We start from the raw sequence: 12,633 nt of genomic DNA, 5'->3' as shown, positions 1-12,633 counted from the left end.
TTCGTCAGATTTGGTGAAATTTGGGGGAAAATTTTGTTGTGAAGGAATGGAAATGGATGCATTCGAGTGAATTTGAGATCAACGAATTCGTCGGAGCCGAATGGGAAGAAGAAGGCGAAGCTCTCCGCCGGCAAGAAGGAGAGGGTGAAGCTTTCCAACTATGGCGTCGCCGGAAATGGAAGTTTCAATTTCAGTGAGTTTCTTAGCCATCCTTCGGGGATTGAAGCAATTTTGAATACGAGAGCGTTGCAGAGCTGTCGATGTGTTGATTCCAATTTGTACAGGTAGATTTGCTCTTCCGATTTATTGTCCTGCTTTTGAAATTTTGCACTGCAGTTCAGGTGTTCGATGAAATTACTGAAAGCAATTAGAGTATGAAGATTGGAGTCTTGCAAACCATAATTATCATTGTTGAATTTGTAATTGTATTGATTGATTCTCCAGTAATTGATTGTTGTCTGCAACTGATTGTGAGATCCATACAGATGTGTTTTGCCGCAGGTTCAGCTTCTTAATTTTCGGGTTGCGCCGGTGATGGACTTGCAAGTGATTCCGACCAGTGAAGATTGCACGGTTGAGATGTTGTCTTGCAAGGTAAAGATTGCAAGAATGAGACTATGCCAGATGAAAAAATGTTAATCGAAAATAGATATTGAATTGTGATGCATTGTTTATATGTTTTATATTGAAAATATGATCGAAAACACAAACAAACACTTGTCATTGCAAATTAAGCTTGTATGAAGGTAATTAAGCCAACTCCATAGGATGATTACCTTGCAAAATCTGTCTAGACAGATTTTTGGAGTTTCGGAAAAATTTTAGAAGTAGTAAAAAAGCTAGGATAGGATTACCTAGGCTCAGTTTAGACGGGTTTTTGGAGTTTCGAAAAATTTTAGAAATAGCAAAATGTTGGTATTTGATGTGATATTTTTTAAAAAATTTAAAAATTTAGGGGTGAATAAGGTTAAAATTTTTAGAAGTTTGTATGTAAACAGAGCTGTATAGTTATTTACATTTACATCAGTTGGCTTCAATTGTCTGCTGCTTGTGGAATTAACAGTGCATTTTCCGACGTTATCTTGATTTTTCTTGCCTTCTCAAGCGAATTTCTTTCTGTTGAAACTAAACGAAATCGTAGATTCTATTGAAACAATACACCATTGTGGTATATCCCAAGCGTTCTTAATTCGAATCTTTTATATTGCTCTGTATCTTGTGTTACACCTGTTTGCTCGGTATAAGATTTATGATACTGCGTGCTTATCTTTGTTTTCAATGAAATTTGCATTTTTGCAGTTTGAGGGCTCTGAAGTTGTCGAGCAGCAGAATAAATACTTTTCGGGTATGTCTGGTTATAACTTTGATTCGTTTTGTAACAATACCTATTTTTTCCTCTTCTGCGGAATAATCTAATATGCTACAATATACTGACTGGGCTCGTAATTTGTTTGCGGATATCACTGCAGCTTTTATGAGAAATCGTATAAAATGGGAATGCACTGAAGCTGAGCAATTCTTGGATCTTGATGTGAAGTTAAACGTCGTCCTTGAGGTTGTTATTACACCGAATGGAATTGAAGACTTTATCCGATGCTTCCGATTCTTGATATATTATTGCATTTTTGCTTCATGTAGATCTACACAATGCCGTTTGCTTTGCTGCCGGTATCAGCTGTCGAGGGTCCAGGAAACATGTAAGAACTTCGATTCCCGATGTATTTTTCATAGAATTAAAGCATTTCTTGACACGTCATTCGCGTGCTTCTCGGAAATTAACTTTTTAATTATCGCGTACAGAGTGATGCAGGCTCTTCTCGATCAGCTGGTGCCGTTACTCGTACAACAGCTGCTACAAGATTACGAGGAATGGATCCAACAGCAAAGCCAACTTCTCGACTGAGTTATCCGACTACCGTCGCAAGGTTCATCCGGCAACTTTTAAAGTAGGACTCCAATTATTGTATTTATGAAGCTATGGATGTTTTCGGTTTTTGACATAAGTATATAGTTTACATTCATTATTCCAGTGCATAAATTGTATATATTTATGTCGAAGGAGCTTAACCTTGTCCCAACAAGACAATTTCACCGAGCGATCAATCATTCGATCAAGCGACAATGCCATAAGCCTCGACCCTGTCCTTCCCGTCGCCAGTTTCGCCAAAGTAATCCTCGCGGGCATTGTTGGCGAGCATCAGCGCGACGAGCCAGAACAGGCAAGAATCGAGCGACACAAACGCCCCGCCCCCCAAAACGCCGGTTTTCGCTGTCGGGCAATCCGTCTCCAAGTCGTGGTGGACGTTGTTCATGTGGTGGAGCTGCTCCGTCACCGTCGGCCACAGCAAGAACGCCAACGCAAGCCCCGTCGTGCCCCTTCACAGTCGCGACACAAAAAAAAAAAAACCAATCCTCAGATAAAAATCAATGCAAACTAGATAAACGACGCGACAAATTACTCGAACTCGAACGAATGAAGATAAAAATCGAGCGCTTACACGGCGATGGCGAAGAAGGTAGCGAAGGTTCGGCTTTGGAACAGCACGCCCTGCGGGATTGACTTGCCTTTGTAGGGGTAGAACAGAGAGAACCAGCCGGCGACGGTGCAGGCGATGAGGAATGCGACGGAGAGGTATCCGTAGGCGACGGTCGGGTCGGACGGATATCGGCAGATCACGACGCCCTTTCCCGGCACGGAGGTTCCCGCCGCAGGCTGCAAAATCCGGCAAAGATGACATACAACGTTAAAGATGTATAACTTTTTAAAATTTTAGCACTATTTCCTTCTAAAAAGATCGTTAGTATAACTTTTTTTTCTTACAAAATATTTAAATAATTTTTATTAATTCTAAAAAAATTTCAAAATTCCAAAAGAACACATTTTAGGGCTATCTCATTAAAAACAAGCAATTTTGTGCATGCAACGATTGTATCACTTAAAAACACAAATCACAAAATTCACCTAAAAATTCCAATCTTACATGTCTATAATTGTTGCCAAACTCCAAATCACTTTAATTCCAACCCCAAATTCCAATCTAAAACCCCAATCAACAAAATCAAATCAAATCACAAAAACACACAATCTCAATTCATTATCATCCACAACTTCAACCTAAAACCAACAATAATTTTACTTACCTTCTTATTCTCCGCAATAACCCCAAATACAAACGACATCAACCCTAGAACAGCCACAGCCAACCCAGATTGCTTCACAGTTAACGCCATCGCTCCCAAAAACACACCAAATTCAGTCTAAAACTGCAAATCAAGGACAATCAATGTTCTAGATTCCCCAAAAACATCACCAACGAAGAATCGGAATAAAATCGAAAGGAATTACATCATACCTGCGGTCGGGTAAACAATAAATTGAAAACGAAATTAGGTCAACCGTGAGGTGAGATCCGAATCTGTAAAAGATGAAGAGAGAGATAGAGAGAGAAGAAGACTAGAGGCAGCAAATCAAAAGGAAGTGATGAGGTAGCGTAGAATCTGTACTTATATATACTTCCAGTAACGGCACAGTGGGAAAAGAGATTCCTATTGATTCTTTTCGGACTTTCCATAGCAGCGCTGGATGTGCCTGCACCGGATGCACCGGGACGCCATCCTGGCTTTATTCACTATTTTCGGACAGGTTTAATTTATTTTATTACCTATTTTAATTATCTTATTTGATTATTTGTAAATCTTATTAAGATTTCAATTTTCAGAGATTTGAACATTTTGGTGATTGAATATTTAATATTCTGTAAGAGAAATAAATAAATGTTTGATATAAATTTTTAAAAATTATTATAAATTAACACTATAAGAACATTAAAAAAAAATTAAAAAATTATACATATAAACCGAGTGTAAATAATTTCTACTAGTTTATGAAAAATAAGTAAATTCTCCAATTAAAAAACATTATAGGTAATTTTTTCTTATTTAAAATATTATTTAGAAATCACGATATATTATAATTTGGGCCTTGTGTAAGCACACTAATTGGCCCAATAACAAACCTAATTGATTCACAAGATTGAATAAAATGCAATGGTCTAGCCCAATATTATTATTTGGTATAAAATACTAGGTCTGTCTGTCCGTATTTATATCTTAGATGCAAATTTTATGTGAATGTATTTTTTTTTTTCTTCAATAAGAAATTATAAAAATAATATTTTAAAATTAAAAAAGAAATAATAATATTTTTGTGAAGTCAAAATAATGATAATAAATAGATAAGTATGAATTTAAATGATAGAAAAAGTATATATTTTAGTACTTTATCTTTAATATTAATATATAATTATTATATATTATATTTCATAATTCATTCTTTTTAGTAAAAAATATGTACATAATTCATAGTTTGTTGTAATTCTATACATATTTTATACTCTTTCCGTGGTTTTGCAAGAGATACCTTTTATATTTTGTGTATCATTGTGATTAATATTAAAAATACTAATAAAATTATTTTTTCTTGATTTATACTATATTTTGATATAATAATTAATATTCAAATATCAAAATACAAAAAACGTAAATATAACCTATGCAGATGGACGGAAAGATCACAATATTTTAGCTGTTACAATTGTTAATTTTGTTTCATATCGTCTCTCTTTTTTTTTTTTTTTTCTAAATATTAATTAACTAATTAATTTTGCGGTGACATTTGGATGATAGCATATATAATCATCAATGTGTTCCTCGCGGAAGTAGTCCTCCTGAGCATTTTTCACTAGCATAAGGTTCACTAGCCAAAAAAGACATGCATTGAGCGCCATAAAAGCTCCGCCTCCAAAAAGCCCCGTTTTTGCAGTAGGACATAAATAGTCAAGATCGTTATGTACATTATTGATATGGTGAAATATTCCTTGAAGCGTTGGCCACAGCAACAGTATCGCAGCAAAAATTGTGGTAGTCCTAAATCAAATACACAAATTATATGAAATATGTGTATATATTGTATGTATATATATATATCTTATGTACTTACGATGAGACATAGAAGTAGGAGCTCGAACAAGTGATGGCGAAGATGGCAATACGAGGGATGGATTTGCCGTTGTACGGATATATCAAGGATAGGTATCCGGCAATGGAGGACGCCACTAGAAATGCAATTGAGATGAACCCCAAATACGTCGATGGGTCAGATGAATACCGGCATGTGATTACTCCTTCTCCTTGAATCACTTGGCCCGTCGCGGGCTATAAATAATTTGGTTATGTGAATGAAATTCTTACTCATTTTATTAATTCAGGCGGGCTGTGTATGAAAATAATCTTATATCTGATTTATTGTCGTTCTGATAACTTTGGGTATGTTTCTTTAGTATAATTTTTTCAAATTTTACTATTTGGACTGTGTATTTTTCGAAAAAAATACATTTTTTTCTCTCACAAAATATCCTATTAAACATTATTTTCATATCGAATCCAAACCAAACTTTTTCCAAACTCATCAAAAGAAACACACCGTTTATTTTTTGTGACATTCTCCCGTGTAATCCTTTGAACTTTCCACGAATCATTTTACCAAACTTTGCTTGAGTATTTAAAAAGTATGATGAGCAAAATATATAACAATTTTCTTACATTTTGACTTAAAGAACCAAAATGACAATAAATGTTTTTTATAAGATCAAAATTACGATTTTTCCTATATATATATATATGTGCGTCGTCTTAAATCATAAATTTCAATTGTTTTTATTATAAAATTCTTGTCGTCTACAAGGGTTTTCGATATTATTTCATTCTTTTCTTATGTGCACATATTAAATTTTTTCACCAACAAATAATATGAGAACAACGTCGGATGTGTGAATTGATCATTGAAATTATCATAGCATGTTGTATTAAACCATATGAATTAAATAGTATTGCTTTTTCATGGTGTCTGTAATATCTATATATATATATATACCTTCTTCAATTCGGCGAAAATTCCCGACAGGAAGGAGACACAGCCAAGGGAAGCCACAATCAATCCAAACTGTGTAATGGTTAACGCCATTGTTATGTATCAATGATTTCAAGAAGCTTCAAGCCTCCCATTTTCCCTGCCAAATAAAATACCACACACAAATCAATGTATATATAATTGAATTGGGGAATCTATCTGCAAAAAAGAAAAAAATGATCAGATTGTACATTGCAAGTGATCAAAATCAAAAGCTGGGCATGTGATGCCAATTAACCTGGAAATTTCTAGGGTTTTCAGGGGGAGGGAATGAAGGCGATGACAAACATGGTTGGATAATAATTTTTTTAAAAAAAATAATTAATTGAATTAAACTTTGTTTTGGGTAATTTGATTCATTCTAGAAGATTTCAGAATTGAAAGAGGTTGAGTGGGGATCGATTAGGATATGTTTTGGGGGTGAATTCATGAGATCTTTCAAAATTAGGGTTTTCTGCAAATCTTTTACTCGAATTGGGGATTGCTGGAGGAGTGGTTATTCTCTGCATGCATTTCTGCCATTAGTTTTCATCTCCCATTTAAAGAAAATAATTTTTATACTATAGTTTTTTTTTTTTTTTTTTTTTAATCTATGTTTTATTTATATTTTATTTACTATTCAATTCCCTTCTATTTTTAAGAAAATAGTGGATTTATTTATTCATTCATCTTTTTTTTTTTTCCATTATTAATATGCTGAAATTACATATTTGAGTCCAATTATAAGACTAAGACTCGATCATCAAGAAATTATTAATCCCAAATCATATGCATTTGAATTCATGACTTATCTTAATGATTTGATCATAAATTAAATTGAATCCATTTTTGAGTGATGATTGATTAAATCCTCATTTGTTTGATAATTATTGACCGAATATTTAAATTAGCTGTTTCGGTAGAAAAAATAAATAAATGTTTCTTTTATATTTAGTGGTCATTACAAAATACGTACAACAATTATGGATTAACGAACAAAAAAATATTAGTCACTATCTCACAAACCAAAAGTGAATAAAGGCAAAAAAATTCGATGATCGAATTGATATGATGTTTGGCCGGTGACCGCCAGATCATCTATTCGAAACTTTAGTTAAACTTGTGGCCCACAATTTGCTTAAAATAGTTTTCGAGACTAACTAAAGAAATTTGCATGTGTTTCGTTTGATCGAGGTTTATCCAATACGCATTTTAAAGTGTAGCCAGAGGTGGGTGTGAATTATTTTGTATATTTTAAAAATTAGATTGTATTATTTTGTAAATTTTAAATATTAATTCTTTTTTAATCGAGTTTTGGTTCCGCCACTGCTGCTAGGTGTCGATATTATTATATGGAAAAAATTGAGTCGTACAAAACATAATCATACTAATTTATCTCCACTCAAAAAAGCAACCCAAATTGATAAAATCCTTGAAGAACAAATTCTTGAAGAACAAATTATTGTCAATGTTAGGCCAAGGGGATTTATCCAACAAATTCTTGATTTTAATTTATTTATTTATTAATAGTTGTGGGTTCTTTATTTAGGCTAAATATACAATTTTTAAAATAACCAAAATTAGTATTTAATGTTTTTTTAAAAAAATATAACAACTATTTAATTTTAAAATTCAAATCACAAACAAATACACCCTTATCATTTCACACAATTATCTAATTTGGGCACAGTGATGACACATAGTGATATATTATTATTATTATTATTATTACTATTATTATTATTATTATTATTATTATTATTATTATTATTATTATTATTATTGATTTTAATAAAATAAATATATTCATACAGCAAGTACGAAAAGGATTTCTAATCAACACAGTTGGTGTTCATTTTTTTTAATTAATATTGTTACGCACAAAAATAATAATAATAATAAATAATGGCAGTGGGATTCTGGACGGGTCTGGATATAAGTTAAATGACCCAGAAGTCGGGTGCAATCGGACAGATGCAAGGATCGGAAAGGAAGAAAGGTCGGGCGGAGTCTAAAAAAAAAGGTGTACCCAAGTCGGGTAAACCGTAGATCGGGTGAAAGACGAAGTCAGGCAGAGGCGAAGGTTGGTCAAGAGAAAGGTCGGGCAAGGAAGAGGTACGGACAGATGCGGAGGTCTGTCCAGAGGACAGTCTGTCCTTCTAAAGAGATAAGACAAATAGAGCCGGTCGGTTGGTCCGTGGTCGGGACCACATTTGGTTGGTCCATGGTCGGACCAATTAAAGTCGGTCAAAGACGGAGGGCGGCTGATGCGGAGGTCGGCCCAAATGATGTCGGGCGAAGAAGAATGAGACGGACGATACGTGGTCGGGCAAGAGACTCGATGGCGGTCGCCTGGTTGGGGCGACCATTGAATCGTATGGGGAAATCAGATGTTGGTCGCTTGATGGGGCGACCAATAAATCGTTCAGTCCGGCGACCAGTTAGTCTCTGGATTGGTCGGGTAGCACTTAGGTCGGGCGAATGGCATTTCTGGGACGGTTTAAGGCGTGAGAGGTTTGGGGAGGTTGAAGGAAGTTGTAACACGTGTCAATTGAGGAGAATTTGATGGTCGGTTGACAGCGGTTGCTGTAACCGACCAGACGGCGGTTCAAACCGTTTTCTTCAAAGGTTATTTAAGGATTCAGATTTATTCTGAAAAGGCATCTTCAATCAACTTCAACAAAGCAAAGTCAGATTTGGGGATCACCACTTTAAATTTCAGTCTTTTATTTTCCAGTTTATTTTCTGTACCATACAGTGTTTAGATATTCCTAATCTCAGACACTAATTAATCAAGTTTAAGGATATTTTCTATATCTTTGAATTTTACTTTATTTTTGTTGAAAAATTATATCAACAAATATATATTTTTATATTAAATCTAAAATTATATTTTATATTTAATTATTAACCTTATTACTAATACAGTATATTTTTTTTAATATATATTACTTGAAGAGCAATAACTTCCCCCCAAACCGAATCGAATTATTACAACAACAAAATTTATAATACTAATAATAGCCACGTGATATGATCTATTCATTTTATTACGTATTTTCTCCGTCTCAAACATCGGTAATATTATTTTTTATTTATTTTAAATAAATAATAATATTTTTAAATTTAAAAATAAATAATTATATTTATATATATATATTAATATATTTTATTTTATCCTATCAGATTAATTAAATAAAAAAATACAGATCAATTTTTCTTCAATTACATCACTTTTAATTTTAAAATTGTCATACTTGATACTAGCCACTTGACGGAGGGAGCAGTATGTTCAATAGTTTACATTCATTCAATAGAAAATTAAGGGAGAATGGAATGGCACACGTGTCCCAACCTGGAGAGCACACGTGTCACCATCTTCCATTCCAAAAGCAAGCCACCACTTTGTCCGATTCCTTTCTTCAACGGACCACCGCCATCGCGACAGCAAATAAAGCACTCTCCTTTCCCCTCTAACGCCACTTCTCCACATGTACACAATCGAATCATATTTTTCTGGGGAAGATCGAAACTCGTCTCAATCTCACTCCCACTGTTTCTAATGTCTAAAAATTGAAAGCTTGAGCTACAAGATCGTCTCTGCAAATCTTAACCTATCGTCGCCATTTCCGCCATTTTTGTCTGCTCAGAGCTTCCCTGCCTTCTCAATTTATCATCTCCTTCTTCAATTTCATTAGCTGCTGAAAAATAAGGGCTTATCTTTCTCGATCCTTTTTGTTTATTTGAATTTTTTGCTGTTCTTATGGATTGGATTTGGGGAAGAAGATACAGGCTGGGAGTTGCAGCTTTTCTGGTGCTTTCCATGGCGGAAACGGCGGAGTGTATTGGGGCTAATTGGGGCACTCAGGCGACCCATCCTCTGCCGCCTTCCACCGTCGTCAAGCTCCTGAAAGATAATGGAATTCAGCAGGTGAAATTGTTCGATGCAGAATCTAGGGTTTTGAATGCCCTAAGTGGCTCCGGCATCGAAGTCATGGTCGGAATCCCTAACGAAATGTTGGCCGCCATCGCCAACAGCGTCGCCGCCGCCGAGAAATGGGTGGAGAAGAACGTCTCCGCCCACGTCTCCTCCAACAGCGTCGACATTAGGTCAAAATCACTTCCCCAATCCTAATTCAATTATTATGATCAATAGATAAATAAATAAATAAATAAATGATGCTTTTCTTAATCATTTTTAGAGCCATTTTACTTAATTTAATATGATATTTTGGGGGTGTTTGTCCCAGAAAATCGATAGTAAAGAAATGATAATATTTATATTTTATAAAAATTATATTTAATTTATTATTCAGTTTTTTAGTTTTATGATTTTTTTTAAATTATATTACTAAAATATCATTTTACATAACATTGTATACTCTCTCCCCTGTCCCTCTTTCCTCTCGTAGAAAGATTACTGTTTATTTTTTTTAGATAGATTTTTGAATAATGACATTTATGTAATATAATGTAAGTTGGAAAGTATTTATTATGTCAGTTAGTTATGTAATACCATTACTAAATTAGAAAATGATAACATAAGACAAAAGTAAAAAGATGATAACTCTACAATGGGACGGAGACAGTATGGGTGTGTTTGTTTGAAGGATTTTGGAGGATTTCCACTATTCATCCAATTTTTTCCCCCCAAAAACATCAAATCAAACACCTATTTTTCATTTTTTATATTATACTAAAAATCAATTTTACATTCAAAACATCACATCAAACCCTATTTATATCACATCATACAACTATTCAAATTCAAAATTTTTACTATTCAAATCCCAATCCAAAATCCAAACCCCCGAACAAACACACCCTATAATTTATTTTCTTTTATGAATTTTTACTAGTTTTTGTAATTATTTATTCTTGTTCGATTGGAATAGCTGCATTTCATTTACACTTATCAGCTAAATTCTCTATTTTACTAAATAAGAGATTCAATTCTCATTCTCTATTTAAATTTTTTAGGTCAGTCTCCGGTTTATTGTTGTCCACATTTACCCCCTATGCATCTGAGTAACGTAAACGATCATTTATATCATCTAACAAATTAATTTATATATTCTTCGATCTTTGCTGTTCAGATACGTCGCCGTCGGGAACGAGCCGTTCCTGTCGACGTACAATGGGACATACCTGAGCACGACGCTGCCGGCGGTGCAGAACATTCAGGCAGCGCTGATCAAAGCCGGCCTCGGCTCCCGCGTCCGCGTCACCGTCCCGCTCAACGCTGACGTCTACCAGAGCCCGACTCAGCAGCCGTCCTCCGGCGACTTCCGGCCGGACATCCGCGATGCAATGCTGCAAATCGTCGGCTTCCTCAGCCAAAACGGCGGCCCGTTCACCGTCAACATCTACCCTTTCATCAGCCTATACAACGACCCCAACTTTCCGGTCGACTACGCCTTCTTCGACGGCTACTCGTCGCCGATCGACGACAACGGCCGGATATACGCCAACACATTCGACGCCAATTACGACACCCTAATTTGGGCTCTGCAAAAGTCGGGATTCGGCAACATGACGATCCTCGTCGGAGAGATCGGATGGCCGACCGACGGCGATCGCAGCGCGAATTTAGGGTACGCGCAACGGTTCAATCAAGGCTTCGTCTCGCACATGAATAAAGGAACTCCGATGAGGCCGGGTCCGATCTCGGCGTATCTATTTAGCCTCATCGACGAGGATGCGAAAAGCATCCAGCCGGGGAACTTCGAGCGGCATTGGGGGATATTTAATTACGACGGGACGCCGAAGTACAATCTCAGCCTCGGCGGCGGCGGGTCGCTAGTCGCGGCGAGGGACGTTCGATATCTCCCGAGACGTTGGTGCGTGTTGTCGTCGTCGGCAAATCTTCAGGACCCGCAAGTTGCGGCGAGCGTGAGCTACGCGTGCGGCCGGGCCGATTGCACGAGCCTCGGCTACGGGACGTCGTGTGCGAACTTGAACGCGCAGCAAAATATATCGTACGCATTTAATAGCTATTTTCAGATAAACAACCAACTCGACATTGCATGCCGGTTCGGGAACCTCGGCTCGATCACGACGCAGGATCCGTCGGTCGGGCCGTGTAGGTTTCCGGTTATGATCGATGCGCCGAAACAGGGGAGCGGCGGCAGCGGCGGGTTATTGTCGAGGCCATTCGGCTTCCTGGGTCGGCTGCTGCCGGTGTTTGTATCGGCCATTTTGTTGTTGTGTAGAGTGTGACCTGATCGATGCATTGATCGTGTATGTTGATTGTGATCGATGTTTGATATATATATATATATATGTATGTATGTACTTACTATTTAGGGTATTTGATTTCATTGTTTAGATGATATTTTTGTAAGTACTTATAATTTATAATTTTTTTAAAAATATACAAAATTAAATATTCTTTTTAGTGTTGTAAAATTATGTTCAATTTTTTTTTTTAATTATGATGTTTTTTTTTGAAAAGGAGTACTATAATATTTTAACATTAATTTTATATTTTTTTTGTAATGACATTAGTAAAACTTTATAGAAATAATAATGTAAATTTGAATCAAAATAAAATGATGTGAAAAAAAAAAAGTTATGGATCATATGCTAAAAATTCGTATATGTATGGTGAATGCTTATAAATCTAATAATTTAATTTACACTATTAATTAATGCAATTAGTTAAATTAATTTTGTAAGCATCAGCA

General features: G+C 35.6%; 3 protein-coding genes across 3 annotated transcripts; 2 read left to right on the top strand and 1 right to left on the bottom strand.

Annotated features, from left to right (window-relative positions):
- Positions 1-136: 136 nt before the first annotated feature.
- Positions 137-2,029, top strand: LOC127255709 (uncharacterized). Its single transcript, XM_051281395.1, has 6 exons — positions 137-284; positions 502-594; positions 1,300-1,345; positions 1,470-1,555; positions 1,639-1,697; positions 1,801-2,029. The coding sequence occupies exons 2-6, from the start codon at positions 535-537 to the stop codon at positions 1,901-1,903; spliced, it is 354 nt and encodes a 117-aa protein (XP_051137352.1). The 5' UTR covers positions 137-284; positions 502-534; the 3' UTR covers positions 1,904-2,029.
- LOC127255708 (uncharacterized) lies at positions 1,985-3,521 on the bottom strand. The gene is made up of 4 exons (XM_051281394.1): positions 3,354-3,521; positions 3,142-3,264; positions 2,499-2,713; positions 1,985-2,376 (listed from the first exon to the last, which is right to left on the bottom strand). The coding sequence occupies exons 2-4, from the start codon at positions 3,229-3,231 to the stop codon at positions 2,112-2,114; spliced, it is 570 nt and encodes a 189-aa protein (XP_051137351.1). The 5' UTR covers positions 3,232-3,264; positions 3,354-3,521; the 3' UTR covers positions 1,985-2,111.
- A 5,848-nt stretch (positions 3,522-9,369) lies between these two features.
- LOC127255983 (glucan endo-1,3-beta-glucosidase 5) lies at positions 9,370-12,304 on the top strand. Its single transcript, XM_051281798.1, has 2 exons — positions 9,370-10,057; positions 11,044-12,304. The coding sequence occupies exons 1-2, from the start codon at positions 9,711-9,713 to the stop codon at positions 12,164-12,166; spliced, it is 1,470 nt and encodes a 489-aa protein (XP_051137755.1). The 5' UTR covers positions 9,370-9,710; the 3' UTR covers positions 12,167-12,304.
- The last annotated feature ends 329 nt before the right edge of the window (positions 12,305-12,633 follow it).

Source organism: Andrographis paniculata, unplaced genomic scaffold (assembly GCF_009805555.1).
Source record: "Andrographis paniculata isolate CXL003 unplaced genomic scaffold, ASM980555v1 Contig54END, whole genome shotgun sequence".
NCBI lineage: Eukaryota > Viridiplantae > Streptophyta > Magnoliopsida > Lamiales > Acanthaceae > Andrographis > Andrographis paniculata.
Note: the sequence above shows the minus strand (reverse complement) of the source record. Positions and strands in the feature narration are given on the sequence as shown.

What these genes read in the sequence shown, in the direction of transcription:
- LOC127255709 (XM_051281395.1), top strand. Translation starts at nt 535, where the DNA reads ATGGACTTGCAAGTGATTCCGACCAGTGAAGATTGCACGGTTGAGATG. An exon ending in TTGAGATGTTGTCTTGCAAG is followed by an intron (nt 595 to 1,299) that starts GTAAAGATTGCA and finishes GCATTTTTGCAG; the next exon opens with TTTGAGGGCTCTGAAGTTGT. An exon ending in AGTTAAACGTCGTCCTTGAG is followed by an intron (nt 1,556 to 1,638) that starts GTTGTTATTACA and finishes TGCTTCATGTAG; the next exon opens with ATCTACACAATGCCGTTTGC.
- LOC127255708 (XM_051281394.1), bottom strand. Translation starts at nt 3,231, where the DNA reads ATGGCGTTAACTGTGAAGCAATCTGGGTTGGCTGTGGCTGTTCTAGGG. An exon ending in TTATTGCGGAGAATAAGAAG is followed by an intron (nt 2,714 to 3,141) that starts GTAAGTAAAATT and finishes CGGATTTTGCAG; the next exon opens with CCTGCGGCGGGAACCTCCGT. An exon ending in ACCTTCTTCGCCATCGCCGT is followed by an intron (nt 2,377 to 2,498) that starts GTAAGCGCTCGA and finishes GCGACTGTGAAG; the next exon opens with GGGCACGACGGGGCTTGCGT.
- LOC127255983 (XM_051281798.1), top strand. Translation starts at nt 9,711, where the DNA reads ATGGATTGGATTTGGGGAAGAAGATACAGGCTGGGAGTTGCAGCTTTT. An exon ending in TCCAACAGCGTCGACATTAG is followed by an intron (nt 10,058 to 11,043) that starts GTCAAAATCACT and finishes TTTGCTGTTCAG; the next exon opens with ATACGTCGCCGTCGGGAACG.